This window comes from Macaca fascicularis, chromosome 10, assembly GCF_037993035.2.
Source record: "Macaca fascicularis isolate 582-1 chromosome 10, T2T-MFA8v1.1".
Taxonomy (NCBI): Eukaryota; Metazoa; Chordata; class Mammalia; order Primates; family Cercopithecidae; genus Macaca; species Macaca fascicularis.
The window spans coordinates 25,327,230-25,341,272 of NC_088384.1; the positions used below are offsets into that span (position 1 = coordinate 25,327,230).

At 44.9% G+C, this 14,043-nt stretch overlaps 1 protein-coding gene across 15 annotated transcripts in view; it reads right to left on the reverse strand.

Moving 5' to 3' along the window:
* SEZ6L (seizure related 6 homolog like) overlaps positions 1-14,043 on the reverse strand; it is a 217,342-nt gene that overhangs the window by 22,051 nt on the left and 181,248 nt on the right. For 10 of the 15 annotated variants that reach the window (XM_065522337.2, XM_065522336.2, XM_045363907.3 and 7 more), the window contains one exon: positions 10,694-10,885. The exons of the other annotated variants lie outside the window; for them this stretch is intronic. In XM_065522337.2, the coding sequence (XP_065378409.1) occupies positions 10,694-10,885 (192 nt within the window). The remainder of the gene's footprint in view (positions 1-10,693; positions 10,886-14,043) is intronic. 15 annotated transcript variants of the gene reach the window in all.

A 14,043-nucleotide genomic window follows, 5' to 3' on the forward strand; every position in this document is an offset into this window, starting at 1 on the left:
AGCTCACTGCAACCTCAGCCTTCTGGGTCCAAGCGATTTTCCTGCCTCTGCCTCCTGAGTAGCTGGGACTACAGTCATGTGCCACCACGCCTAGCTAATTTTTTTTTTTTTTTTGTATTTTTAGTAGAGACGGGGTTCCACCATTTTGGCCAGGCTGATCTCGAACTCCTGACCTCAAGTGATCCATCCACCGCAGCCTCCCAAAGTGCTGGGATTACAGGCGTGAGCCACCACACCTGTCCTCTTTAATATATTTTTGTAAATTTCTATTTACTTGTTTTTCTATTTAGATTGCACTATATAATTTAGCCTCACTCTAAATAATAATAGTCTTATAATCAGAGGCTTCACATGTCAGTTTTAATTTTTCTAGTTTTCTAAGCCAAATGACTCACAAAAAGTTCATCTGGACACTGTTTAAAGCCGCATGGGTACTCCCGTAATGTATCTAATACTCCTACTCCTCGGGAAATGCAGCCCGGTGCACTACACTTCATCGTTTTTGAACTCCTAGAGTCCAGAATACACTCTCCGGTTTTTTTGTTTTTTTGTTTTCTTTTTAGACTGTAGACTCTGTTACTCCAACATTCCATCCGTGTGCTAGGAGCTGGGTGTGAAGTAGTGAATTAGAGAATCATGGTTTCTGTTCTCCCAGAACTCAGTCGAGTGGGGAACAGAGAGCAGTTATCGGGTCATTGCAACCCAGTGTGATCTCAGTTGTGCTGGAGAAAGCGCAGAGGAGAAGCCTCACTTTCCCTCCCCCTGGTGGGGGAGGCTTTTTCTTGTTGACATTGGTGGCTCCCTTCAGAGAACACAAATCCCTATTGTGTTACCTGCAGTGCAGCAAAATGACCAGCAGGTGGCAGTGGCAACACAAAAGAATTCCCCCAAGAACCTTTCCCTGGAAATTGTCTTTGATAAATTAACAGATTAATTAATACAACACACATTTATTGTACACCTTCTGTGTGCCAGGCATTGTATGCGCCGGGCATACAATGATGAGCAAGGTGAACATGGTCCCTGCTTTCAAGTAACTTAACGCTAAATCAATCCTCTATGTATTCTACAAGTATCTCTTGGTACCAAACCTGTGCTAAACACGGTCCTCGCCCTGGGGAGGTAGAAGGTGGATAAAGTATAAATCATTAGACCTGGATTTGTAAAGGAGGATATTGACAGCTGACCTAGGAGCAGGAGCCCCAGGCTAAGTGCTAGAGTGGCCTTGGGTTATCCTGTGCCCTGGCTCTGCCCCCTATGATATTTTAATTTAATTAGTCACCCAGAGTATTCTTTTTTAAAACTCTCCAGGCGATTTTAAAGTTTGGCAAGGACTCAGAACCACTGCTTTGGTGTCCTGGCATGGTTAACATATGAACTCATCATTTAATTAATTTCCAAAATATTTGCACAACCATTCTGTATTAGATGATTTGCATATATTATTTCTCATCCTCCCGCAAAGTCCTTGAAGGTAATAACAATCATGACCAAAACAGCCAACATTTACAATATTTACTGAGTGCATTCTCTGAGCCAGATTCCATTCTGAGTGTTTTATATCTATGAACTCATTTAGTTATCACAACAACCCTAAGACACAGATGTTACATCTTCATTCCTAATTCATTTTATTTTTACTTTTGAGACAGGGTCTCACTCTTTTACCCAGGCTGGAGTGCAGTGGCATGAACACAGCTCATTTCAGCCTTGACCTCCCTCTCATGTGATCCTCCCACCTTAGCCTCCCGAGTAGCTGGGACCACTGGCGTGCACCACCATGCCTGGCTAATTTAAAATTTTTTTTATGAAGACAGGGTCCTGAGGACCCTGAGGTTACCCAGGCTGGTCTTGAACTCCTGGCCTCAAGTGATCCTCCTGTCTCATTCTTTCAAGGTGCTGAGATTACGGGCGTGAGCCATCATGCCTAATCATCATCCCCATTGTATATCCAAGACAAATGGAGCACAGAACTGTTGGGTAACAAGTCAAAGGTCACAGGCTAATTAGTGGTATAAATAAGATTCAAATCCAGGTGGTCCGAATCTGGTTTTAACCACTGCACCATGCAACCATTTTACAGATGAGAAAACTGAGGCTCAGGTGGAACTCACTGGTGAAAATTCCCCTCAAGCAGGAAGTGGCTGAGCTGCGAATTGAGCTGAGGATTCTCTAGCTTTCAAGTCAGCCTGATTCGATTTTGACCCAGTCCTCAGTAAGAGTTTGAAAACAAGGCCGGGCGCGGTGGCTCAAGCCTGTAATCCCGGCACTTTGGGAGGCCGAGACGGGCAGATCACGAGGTTAGGAGATCGAGACCATCTTGGCTAACACGGTGAAACCCCGTCTCTACTAAAAAATACAAAAAACTAGCCGGGCGAGTTGGCGGGTGCCTGTAGTCCTAGCTACTCGGGAGGCTGAGGCAGGAGAATGGCTAAACCCCGGGAGGCGGAGCTTGCAGTGAGCTGAGATCCGGCCATTGCACTCCAGCCTGGGCGACAGAGCGAGACTCTGTCTAAAAAAAAAAAAAAAGAGAGTTTGAAAACAATGTCATATGGAATTTTTCCCCAGCAGGAACCAGCTCTTGGAAGGCATTTGTGTGTATCTTCAGTGCCTAGAAGATGGCAGAAAAGTGAAAGGAATAGGAGCTTGAATTTGAAACTGGAGGCCTGTGTCTGCTGCACCACCTTGAGTGAGTTGCTTATGTCTCCGGACCCCATTTTTCCTGCCCATAAACGGGCTGGATCTTAGCTGAGACATGGCTGAGCAGTGACATGTAGTCACACTTTGAAATAAGATCATCTAAGGCAGATTTTCTCAACTTAGACAGGGTTTACATTTGGAATGGATAATTCTTTGTGGTGGGGGCTGTCCTGGGCACTGGAGGATATTGAACAGCGTCCCGGACCCTGATCTGCCAGAAGCCGGTAGCACCCCTCTTCCTTGACAAGTTGTGACAACTCATAATTTCTCTAGAAATTGTATTGACACACGTCCCCTGGGAAGCAAAATCGCCTCTGGTTGAAAACCACTGGTCGAATGTTTTAAACAATTCGGGTTGCAACTGGTGTAACTCCAGCCGTTCTCTCCCAGGAGTGCAAATGAATTGGACCGATGGCCTTATAGATCTAATCACAAACCTACCCTCATTTCTATTTTCTTTTTCCATTTTCCTCTGTCTTTAACAATAGGAGAAAATGTATATTTCTGGAGCACATTTGAACAACATGCTCGAAAGCCATCCCCTAGTAACAGTTACAAATGGTTTGCGATATACCCTACAAGTAGTGGAGCTTTGAAACAGAGTGGTGATTAGCAGCCGATGTTAATTGAAGACTTGCTATGTGCCAGGCACACCATTAATTAAAAGCCTTTATCTTTATGATTGTCTTGTTCGTGTTTCAATCTTTCTGATGAGAAAGCTGGCTTGTATAAAGTCTTGGTGCTTGTAAGAGGCAGGGCTGGGGTACAAACCTAGATGTGCCGGTTTTGAGTGCTGTCCGTGTAATAGTAGGCACTTCCATTTTGTAACAAAAGGCCCTTCTTTTACCCAAATCCCCGAGGTTATCATGGATTTCTCTGAGAGACCGCTTTCCCAGAGACAGAGATTTCTAAATGAGGACAGGCACTCAGCTAACACTGGACATGCTGGTTAAGACGTGGCCACAGGAGACGGCTCAACAGTAGAAGCTCCTACTGTGGCCACAGTCTGGCCACAGCACCTGTAGGCTCTGTCCGGGCTGGGAAATCCCTGTGTCTCATATCCCAGGTGTTCTGGGCTCAGGGCTGTGATGAACGAGGGCCTTCCCGGGGAATGGCTGTCTTTTAAGCAAGCTAAGTGACTCCTGGAGAGCCACCCATAAAACCCTGGCTGGATTTGTCAGATTCTTGTTACTTTTAGTGGTGTGGTTTATGTCTCTGGGATGGGTACCTCAGGAGTCGTCCACCACGTCCCTATCAAAGAGGGGAAGTTGCAGCAAAGCGGAGGTGTGATAAAGACCACATTCGTTTTGCTAACAATATCAGCAACAGTAATAGTAACATTGTTTATTGAGCCTCTTGGGCCTGGGGGATTCAAGGATCAACTGGAGACAATCCTAGCAAATGAGTTATGTGTTTGATTCTATATATTTAAAAAAATTATTTCCCTTTCTTACTCTAGGGAATGTGATTCTACAAACATATAAACAGATCATTTCAATAAACTGCAGCAGCTGTGGTGACAGATGTCACTGTAGGTTCCATGGGAATTCTGAGGAGAGAAACACCACCCAGCCTAGGGAATCAGGGAGGACTTCCTGGAGGAGGTGATATTGACGATTCCTTCACAGACCTGTCTCTCCACCCTCCTTTCCAAATAGGCCCCAGGTTCCATGAGAATGTGGGTCATATCTGTTTATACTTTACTGTTTTTTCCAGGGACTAGTGCCAGGGTTCCCAAACTGTGCACCAACGTGACCCAGGATGCCACCAGGAACTCACAAGGGTGCTGTGGGATTTTAAAAAAGTTCTGAGGGCCGGGGCCGGGCACAGTGGCTCACAGCTGTAATCCCAGCACTTTGGGGGGCCGAGGCGGGTGGATCACAAGGTCAGGAGATCAATACCATCCTGGCTAACATGGTGAAACCCCATCTCTACTAAAAATACAAAAAATTAGCCGGGCGTGGTGGCAGGCACCTGTAGTCCCAGCTACTTGGGAGGCTGAGGCAGGAGAATGACGTGAACTTGGGAGGCAGAGCTTGCAGTGAGCCGAGATCGCGCCACTGCACTCCAGCCTGGGCAACAGAGCCAGACTCCATCTCAAAAAAAAAAAAAAAAGTTCCGAGGAAACACAATGATATGTTGGAAAAAAAAAAAAAAAAAAAAGAGCTCGAGATAGTTCACCGTTTCAAACATTATATTGCACCACCTTTTTTTCGATGATGACCCATCATTGCAAAGTTGGATTTTTTTGTGGTGCTTGTGCTAAAAAGCAAGAACTGTGACAAAATCAACATGGAACAGGAAATTAGGGTGGTGAAGTCCCATCTGATCCTAACGTTTGAGAAGTTTTGCACAGCCCAACAGGAATACACATCTCGTAGCAGCAATTGTTGTTATTATTATTATTATTATTATTATTATTATTATTATTAGAGACAAAGTCTTGCTCTATCTCCCAGGCTGGAGTGCAGTGGCGTGATCTCTGCTCACTGCAACCTCTGTCTCCCGGGTTCCAGTGATTCTTCTGCCTCAGCCTCCTGGGTAGCTGGGATTATAGGCACGTGCCATCACACCCAGCTAATTTTTGTATTTTTAGTAGAGACAGGGTTTCACTATGTTGGCCAGGCTGGTATTGAACTCCTGACCTCAGGTGATCTGCCCGCCTCAGCCTCCCAAAGCGCTAGGATTACAGGCATGAGCCACCACACCCGGCCAGCAATTGTCATTATTTCCATAATGAAAAAAACCATTTTTCTTTTAATGTATGTGCATTACTTTTTCAAATGGCTACTACGTTGTGAAGAGGTAACTATTCATTCAGTTGTTTGTACCTAACTGTTTAATAAATGGAATTGTTGGGTGTTTTGGCCTAGGAAATCTCTGAAATAATTCATGCGACACCAAGGGTATTGTGAGTTGAGAAAGTTTGGGAACCTCTGTCCTAACGTGTGCCTGCATATAGGAGGCCTGAACAACTGAGTAAGTTGAATGACTGAGCTGCTCCCAACAATCCTTCTTGGTAAAGGGTATTATTTTCTTTCACAGATGGGGGCTCTGATGCCCAGAGAGGGCAAGTTACTTGCCCAAGGTCACACAGCAGAACTGGAGGGTGTGTTTGACTTTGACACCCAGACTCTTCCCTTTAGCTCTGCCTGACCTGTGTGTTCTAAAAGTGTCCTGGGGTAAATGGACTAGGATTAAAAAGACATGGCTTTGAGTTCCAGGGGACCAAACTATGGCTTCGGGCAAGTGACTGGGCAAGAGGTTGTAGACACCCAGAGCTTATGCAGTTTTCTTTCCTTGTTTTCTTTTTTCTTTTTTGTTGAGACTTCCTCTGCCGCCCAGGCTGGAGTACAGTGGTGTGATCTCTGCTCACTGCAACCTCCGCCTCCCAGGCTCAAGCGATTCTCCTGCCTCAGCCTCCTGAGTAGCTCAGATGGCAGGTGCCCACCGTCAAGCCTGGCTAATTTTTGTATTTTTAGTAGAGACGGGGGTTTCACCATGTTGGCCAGGCTGGTCTGGAACTCCTGACCTCAAGTGATCCTCCTGCCTCAGCCTCCCACAAGTGTTGGGATTACAGGCGTGAGCCACCGCACCACTGGGCCCGGCGGCTCATGCAGTTTTCCGTCTGCTTCATGAACTTCTTGGTGGAAGATCTTTGTCCACTCTTAAGCACCAAAGGTTTGCCCAAAAGCTGAACCGTAGAGTGATGAGGTTGGGAAGATGCTTTTGGGTTTGGTCAGGCTTGAGTTACAATTCTGGTCTTCCTTTCTGTTGCGTGACCTCAGGAAAGCTACTCACCGTCTCCAGTCCTTCTTTGCCTGCTTTTAAGTGGACAGGCATTCACCTATGCAATGTCTGTGAGGCTGAACAGTGTTAGTGCCAGGGAAAAGGTCAGCCTACTGAAGGGGCTCATCAAATCGGTGCTGTTCCCTTTGTTCAGTCGACAAAATGTTTCAAAGCTGTTTTATGTCCGACAGCCTCAACCTTAAAAATGCCTTCAGAACCTAGACTGCATCCTCCCTCTTACTCAGGAGCTGCGCTGCCAGGATCTGACCATCTCTCGCCTCCTGTGTTATCTCCCATCAGCCTCGCCTGCTTGTCACGTCGCTGCCACCACACGCCGGGCTCTTCTTCAGGCTTTTGGGAGTACTGTGTGTCTCCTGACACCCCGCGTGGCTCGTGAACTCATTAGCATAGGTGTCAGGGAAGCCGTCTCTACTCAGACTGCGGATCCAACGCTGAGATCTCAGGGAAAAGTGTCCCCGAAGGGAGGGAGGAAGGCTTGCCTCTTGGAAATCCAGCAGCAGCTGCCGCAGCTCAGAGGGTCTTTAGAGACTGGGTCTCATCGGCGAAGTGCTTTTTCTTTTTTAAAAAATGATGTCTCCACCTTTCAGTATTTTAATAGAAGCTTTTGTTTTAAGCTTTTCATCTCTGGGTCTCTGCAGCTGGAGTTACTAAAGTGGCTGCTTCTGATCACTCTTGTAGTCACTAGAAGGAAATGGGAATGGCACTCACGTCCTAGGGCTGCCCTTGACAAAGGACCACAAACGGAGGGGCTTGGGACAGCAGAAACTTATTGGCTTGTAGTACTGGGAGGCTGGAAGTCCAAAATCAAGGTGTCAGCAGGGCCATGCTCCCTCTGAAAGCTGCAGTGGGGGGATCCTTCCTTCGTGCTCCCTGGCTTGCAGCTGTATCACTCCAGTCTCTCCCTCTGTCATCCCGTGGCCTTCTCTGTATCCGTGTCCCCATCTGTGTTCAGATTTCCCTCTTCTTACAAGGACACCAGTCATTGGATCGACACCCATCTTAATCCAGTATGACCTCAGTTTAACTTGACCACATCTGCAAAGATTCTATTTCTAATCAAATCCACAGTTACAAATACTGTGGGTTAGGACTTCAAAGATGCTATGTCCAATCCAGGTCACAGTTACAGATACTGTGGGTTAGGACTTTGAAGACCCTATTTCCAGTCAAGGTCACAGTTACAGATACCATGGGTTAGGACGTCAAAGACGCTATGTCCAATCAAGGTCACAGTTACAGATACTGTGGGTTAGGAACTTGACATATCTTTTTGGGGATGGATGGAACCTATAACAGGAACCAACCAATGTGGACTTGGCCCAAGGTTCTGGGGCTTGGGGACGAAGTGTGGTTGTGGTTAAGGGGCTAGGGTTAGTACGTGTGTATAAATACACGCACACGCATACATTCACAAATATATATATATATATAGTGTCTAGAAATGTGTCTTACACATTCAATGAGAGATGATTCTTGTTATCTGTACTTCCCTCTGATTATCAGTTTCCTTAATATATGCGTATATGCATATATATGTACACATGTACACACATTATATATGCATACATATACACACATGCATACACATTATATATGCACGCACATGCACACATATGTATATGCATATATACACATGCACATATATGTACATGCATATATTCACACGTACACGTGTTATATATGCACATATATGTACGTACACACATATATGCACATACACACGTAACACATTGCATATGCATATACACACGTACACACATGCATATGCATATACACACATACATACATATTAGATATGCATATATACACATATGTACACACATTATATATGCATATACACATATACACACATATGTACACACATTATATATGCATATACACACATGTACACACATGTATATGCATATATATACACACATATTATATATGCATATATGCATATGCACACATATATACATATATACACCTATGTACACATATTATATATATGCATATATACACATATGTACACATATTGTGTATATATACACATATGTACACATATTGTGTATATATACACATATGTACACATATTGTGTATATATACACATATGTACACACATTATACATGCATATATATACACATGTACACACACTATATATACACACATACACAAAAGCACATGTTTACAGATATGTGTAGTGTGCTTAGCAGTGTGTCTTATACATTCAATAAGTAACTCTTGTTCTTATCTGTACAGTGGGGGCAGTTGCATTTTATCTCTAAGTCATCCTGCAGTTGTATTCTATCTCTCAGCTTCCCCTCAGCTCTGAAATTCTGGGACTCTGACTAAAAAGACAGATGGAGACACAGGGCTGTGTGGTCCAAGAATCCCTGTTACTTGTGGAAACAGAATAATAAAGTCTGCCTTTTTGAGAAGAGAAAATAAGAACACAGAAATGGAAAATTTTCTCTCACAAGAAAAGGATCAGATGTTAAGGGAAATCTGGGAAGTAAGTACTGTGGGCCTAAAACTCTTCATTCTTTTGGGGTCTGTAGAGTAAAGCCCTTCTGCGGGCTGAGGAAGCTGAATTTATGAACTAGCAAACGGGAACTTGGCTTTGGCTGGCTCATGAATAGAGCAGAGAGGAAGGTCTCTTGTGAGTTTGAATTTGGCTGTGCCCTGTCTTCAACGAGAAGTGACAGATATCTCTATTTTTATTTTCCTGCCAGGAATAAAAGAGTTAATGCATGCGCCATTCTTAGAACGACACCTGGCATACAGTAAGTGCTCAGTAAGTATCAGCCTATCCAATGAAAACAGATAAAGACTTTCTTGCTTTCTGGTTGCCTTTCTGCAGTTTGCTCATCTGAATTGTAGAGCTGCTTGTTAGTGCGGTCATCGAAATTTGTGAAGCCTGTTTTAGGTAGTTGTGAGAAGTCACAAAACATAGCCACTATAGGAGGTGGCCAAGTCTATAAATTGTACACAGTGTTACTCACATCAGATGTAGGGGAATTTATAATCAACTTACAAGAATTCTATTTTTTCTTTTCCCTTTTTTCGCTCCCCCCAGAGTTAAATTCTTGGTTCTTCAACACTATCAAGACCTCAGTGTGGCTTCTGGAGTTTGAGCTGGCTGTATTCCAAATGGAGTTGTTCACAACACACTAATTTAAAATATTAGTGCAGCTGACAGTTTCTAACCCCCAAAATACTGTGTAAGACTCTGCTCCTTCCATATAACTTCATGCTTTCTTTATGCAATGACTGTGAACGCTGTTTGTACATCAGAATCCCTGGAGAGCTTTGAAGTAGTATCCTCTTCTTTTTGCACCCAGGCTAGAGTGCAGTGACACAATCACACCTCACTGCAGCCTTGACCTCTCGGGCTCAAGCAATCCTCTCACCTCAGCCTCCTGAGCAGCTGGGACACCAGGCACACACTACCGTGCCCGGCTGATTTCTGTAGTTTTTTGGTAGAGACAGGGTTTCGCCATGTTGCCCAGACTGGTCTCAAACTCTTGGCTGCCTTGACCTCCCAAAGTTCTGGGATTACAGGTGTTAGCCACCACACCTAGCATAGTATCCTCTTCTTAAAATGAAACCAGTGAGGCCAAGGCCGTGGCTCACGCCTGTAATCCCAGCACTTTGGGAGGCCAAGGTGAGTGGATCATTTGAGGTCAAGAGTTCAAGACCAGCCTGGCCAACATAGTGAAACCCCATCTCTACTAAAAATATAAAAATTAGCCAGGCATGGTGGCATGCTCCTGTAATCCTAGCTACTCTGGAGGCTGAGGCACAAGAATCACTTGAACCGGGAGGTGGAGATTGCAGTGAGCCAAGATGGCACCACTGCACCCCAGCCTGGGTGACATAGTGGGACTCCGTCTAAAAAATAAAAATAAAAATAAAAAGAAGGAAAGAAAGAAACCAATGATACCATGCACCTAGGGCTACTTGAGGAAGAAAGAGTGACATTTGGTAGAAGACTTAGAGCAATGCAAGATAAATTTACCATAAATGTTATAGTATGTGTGCCCCCAATCCGTATTAGGTACTGTTGTGCCATAGTAACAATAATAAAAGCCCCTATCGAAAGGTAGAATGCTTTCTCCTAGCAGCCCAGCCTCCCATCGTGAACAAGAGGAAGTGAATCTGCTTCTACCTACTGGGGACCCAATTCAACAAACAGGACTCACAAACGCAGTGGGGCAGGCGAGACGTCCAGATGGGAGTCCCTGTTTCGCGGCTGTAGCAGGTCAGAAGAGAACTCCCTTCAAGCACAAAACCAGGGTTGCAGGTGTATTGGATGGTGGTCCCCACCAGCAGCACAGGATCCGAAATTAAGCGGGTCGAATGATCCACCTCTCCGGGGTCGGTACAATACATAACTACACGGGATGAAACCAGACCAAGTGGACGTCAGACCTCTGGATGACCGTGGGTTTGCTGAGAATTACAGAATGATTTAGAAAGTTTCCTAACTTGGCAGGGCGCGATGGCTCCTGCCTGTAATCCCAGCACTTTGAGAGGCCGAGGCGGACGGATCACGAGGTCAGGAGATCGAGACCATCCTGGTTAACACGGTGAAACCCCGTCTCTACTAAAAACGCAAAAAATTAGCTGGTCGTGGTGGCGGGCGCGGTGGCGGGCGCCTGTAGTCCCAGCTACTTGGGAGGCTGAGGCAGGAGAATGGCGTGAACCCGGGAGGTGGAGCTTGCAGTGAGCTGAGATCCGGCCACTGCACTCCAGCCTGGGGGACACAGTGAGACTCCTCAAAAAAAAAAAAAAAAAAAAAAAAAAGAAAGAAAGAAAGTTTCCTAACTTAGTTCTTTTCCTTTTTGGAAGATAATGTATCTTCTGCCTGATAAAGGTGGCTGGAGAATAGGCCAGGAGAAAATAGCCTTGAATTTAATTCCTCCTTTTCCTCCTTTAAGAATTTGCCCAAAGAGATGGGGCGCAGTGGCTCATGCCTGTAATCCTAGGACTTGAAAGGGAAGACAGAGGTGGATGAATCGCTTGAGCTCAGGAGTTCGAGACCAGTCTGGGCAACATAGCGAGATCCAGTCTCTACAAAAAACACAAAAATTAATGGGGCATGGTGCCATACACCTGTTGTTCCAGCTACTCAGGAGGCTGAGGTGAGAGGATCGCTTGAGGCTGGGAGGTCAAGGCTGCAGTGAGCCATGATGGCACCACTGCACTCCAGCCTGGGCAACAGAGTGAGACCTTGTCTCAAAAAAAAAAAAAAATATATATATATATATATACACACACACACACACACACACACGTACATATATATGAATTTGCCCAAATAATTTGCATCAGGGTCCAAAGACCTATGTATAAGGTTGCACATTGCATTATTATTTGTAGTTTTTTTTTTTTTTAAAAAAGGAAACATTGCAAATAGTTTAACAGGGAAATAGTAAAGTATCATGGAATAGCCATCCCGTGAAATTCTGAGCAACTCTTAAAGAGAAGAAAATGAGGGGGAGCCTTCACTGCTTTCTCTGCAGTGCTGGAATATAGTAAAATAAGTATTCATTACTTTGCACATGAAAAAATCAATATAGATAAAAGGAAAACAATAAACCAATTAAAAGAGAATAAGTTGGACAACATGTATGATATGAAAAGATATCCACATTTCTGAGCAGAAAAAAAGCAGATGCAGGATTTTTAAGAATGGACCTGCTGGGTGCAGTGGCTCATGCCTGTAATCCCAACTCTCTGGGAGGCCGAGGCAGGAGGATCGCTTGAGGCCAGGAGTTTGAGACCAGCCTGGGCAAGATAGCAACACCCCTGTCTCTGCAAAAAAAATGTTTTAAATTAGCTGGGTGTGGTTGTTCACGTCTGTAATCCCAGCATTTTGGGAGGCTGTGGTGGGAGGATTGCTTGAGTCCAAAACCTTGAGGTTATAGTGAGCTATGGTTGACATATGACACATATATAGATGTCTATGTGTGACATGTGATGTATGTATGATGTGCATGTACACACACACAATTGAAGCAATATAGAATAAATTTTTAACAGTGGCATTATTTCCAAAGAGTAACATCATCAAAGTTTTTCACCTTCTATTCTATCATTTTACTACTGCTTGGGTACTATAAGTAAGCATCGTTACCAATGTCATTTTAAGATATGGCTATATATGTCTTTCAATGTCAAGACAGGAGTTTAGCCAATGAAAGCTGTTAACAGCATCCAGTGATTTCTATGGGGAGACCATTGTGCCAAGGGGTTTTTCTGACCTCATTTCATCAGAAGAGAGAACAACAGAGGTGATTTGGTGGGTCTCCTCTGTCTTGGATGGAGGATAAGTGAGAGACCCAGCATGGAAATGCAAACAGTCCCACACAGAAGGGGCCCAATTCAAATTTATTTCCTCCAATTTTGGTCTTTTCTTGGCAAAAAATGAGGCAGGTAAGACTTCTATGGGGAACCAGTTCATGTTCATTCCAATCTCTTAAAATGGTTAAATAATAATGATTTTTCCCTCCCTCCCTTCCTCTCCTCTCCTCTCCCTTCTCTCTTTTTCCCTCCTTCCCTCCCTCCCTCCTTCCCTCCCTCCCTCCCTTCCTTCCTTCCCTTCCCTCCCTTCCTTCCTTCCCTTTCCTCCCTTCCCTCCCATTCCCTTCCCTCCCCTCCCCTTCCCTTCCCTTCCCTTGTCTTCCCTTCCATTTCCTTCCCTTCCTTCCCTTTCCTCCCCTTCCTTCCCTTTCCTCCCCTTCCTTCCCTTCCCTTCCCTCCCTTCCTCCTTTCCTCCCTTTCTCCCTTTCTCTCTCTTTCTTTCTCTCTCTCTCTTTCTTTCTCTTCCTTCCTTTCTCCCTTTCTCTCTCTTTCTTTCTCTCTCTTTCTTTCCCTTCCTTCCTTCCTTCCTTCCTTCCTTCCTTCCTTCCTTCCTTCCTTCCTTCCTTCCTTCCTTCTCTCTCTCTCTCTCTCTCTTTCCTTGCCACCCCTCTCAACAGGGTTTTGCTCTGTCACCCAGGCTAAAGGGCAGAGGCATAATCACAGCTCGAACTCCTGGGCTCCAGCAATCCTCCTGTCTCAGCCTCCTGAGTAGCTAGGACTACAGGTATGTCCCACCACACCCAGCTAATTTTTATGTTTATTAGTATTTTTTAGAGATGGTGTCTCACTGTATTGCCCAGGCTGCTATCAAACTCATGGGCTCAAATGATGCTCCCACCTCAGCCTCCCAAAGCACTAGGATTACAGGCACAAGCCACTACACCCAGCCAAATGTTCTTTTTCACCAGGCTACATACACTCCCCTTCACTGGAGTTCACACCACTCCCTAATGTCTCACACACAGCTTATCTCACTCATTTACATTATGGGCCAGGTTTCTGAAGGCACCTGAGTCTGTGATCCCACTGACGGTTATAAAATGACATTTGTGAGCAATGCTCGTGAATTGGTGGGGTAGGGGGAGTCCAGATTCTACATTAAACAGCTCCACGGCACCCACCCAGAAAAGATCCCTAGAAGGGATTTGCCACCCAGGGACCTAGGGGAAGGACACAAGACCACTCT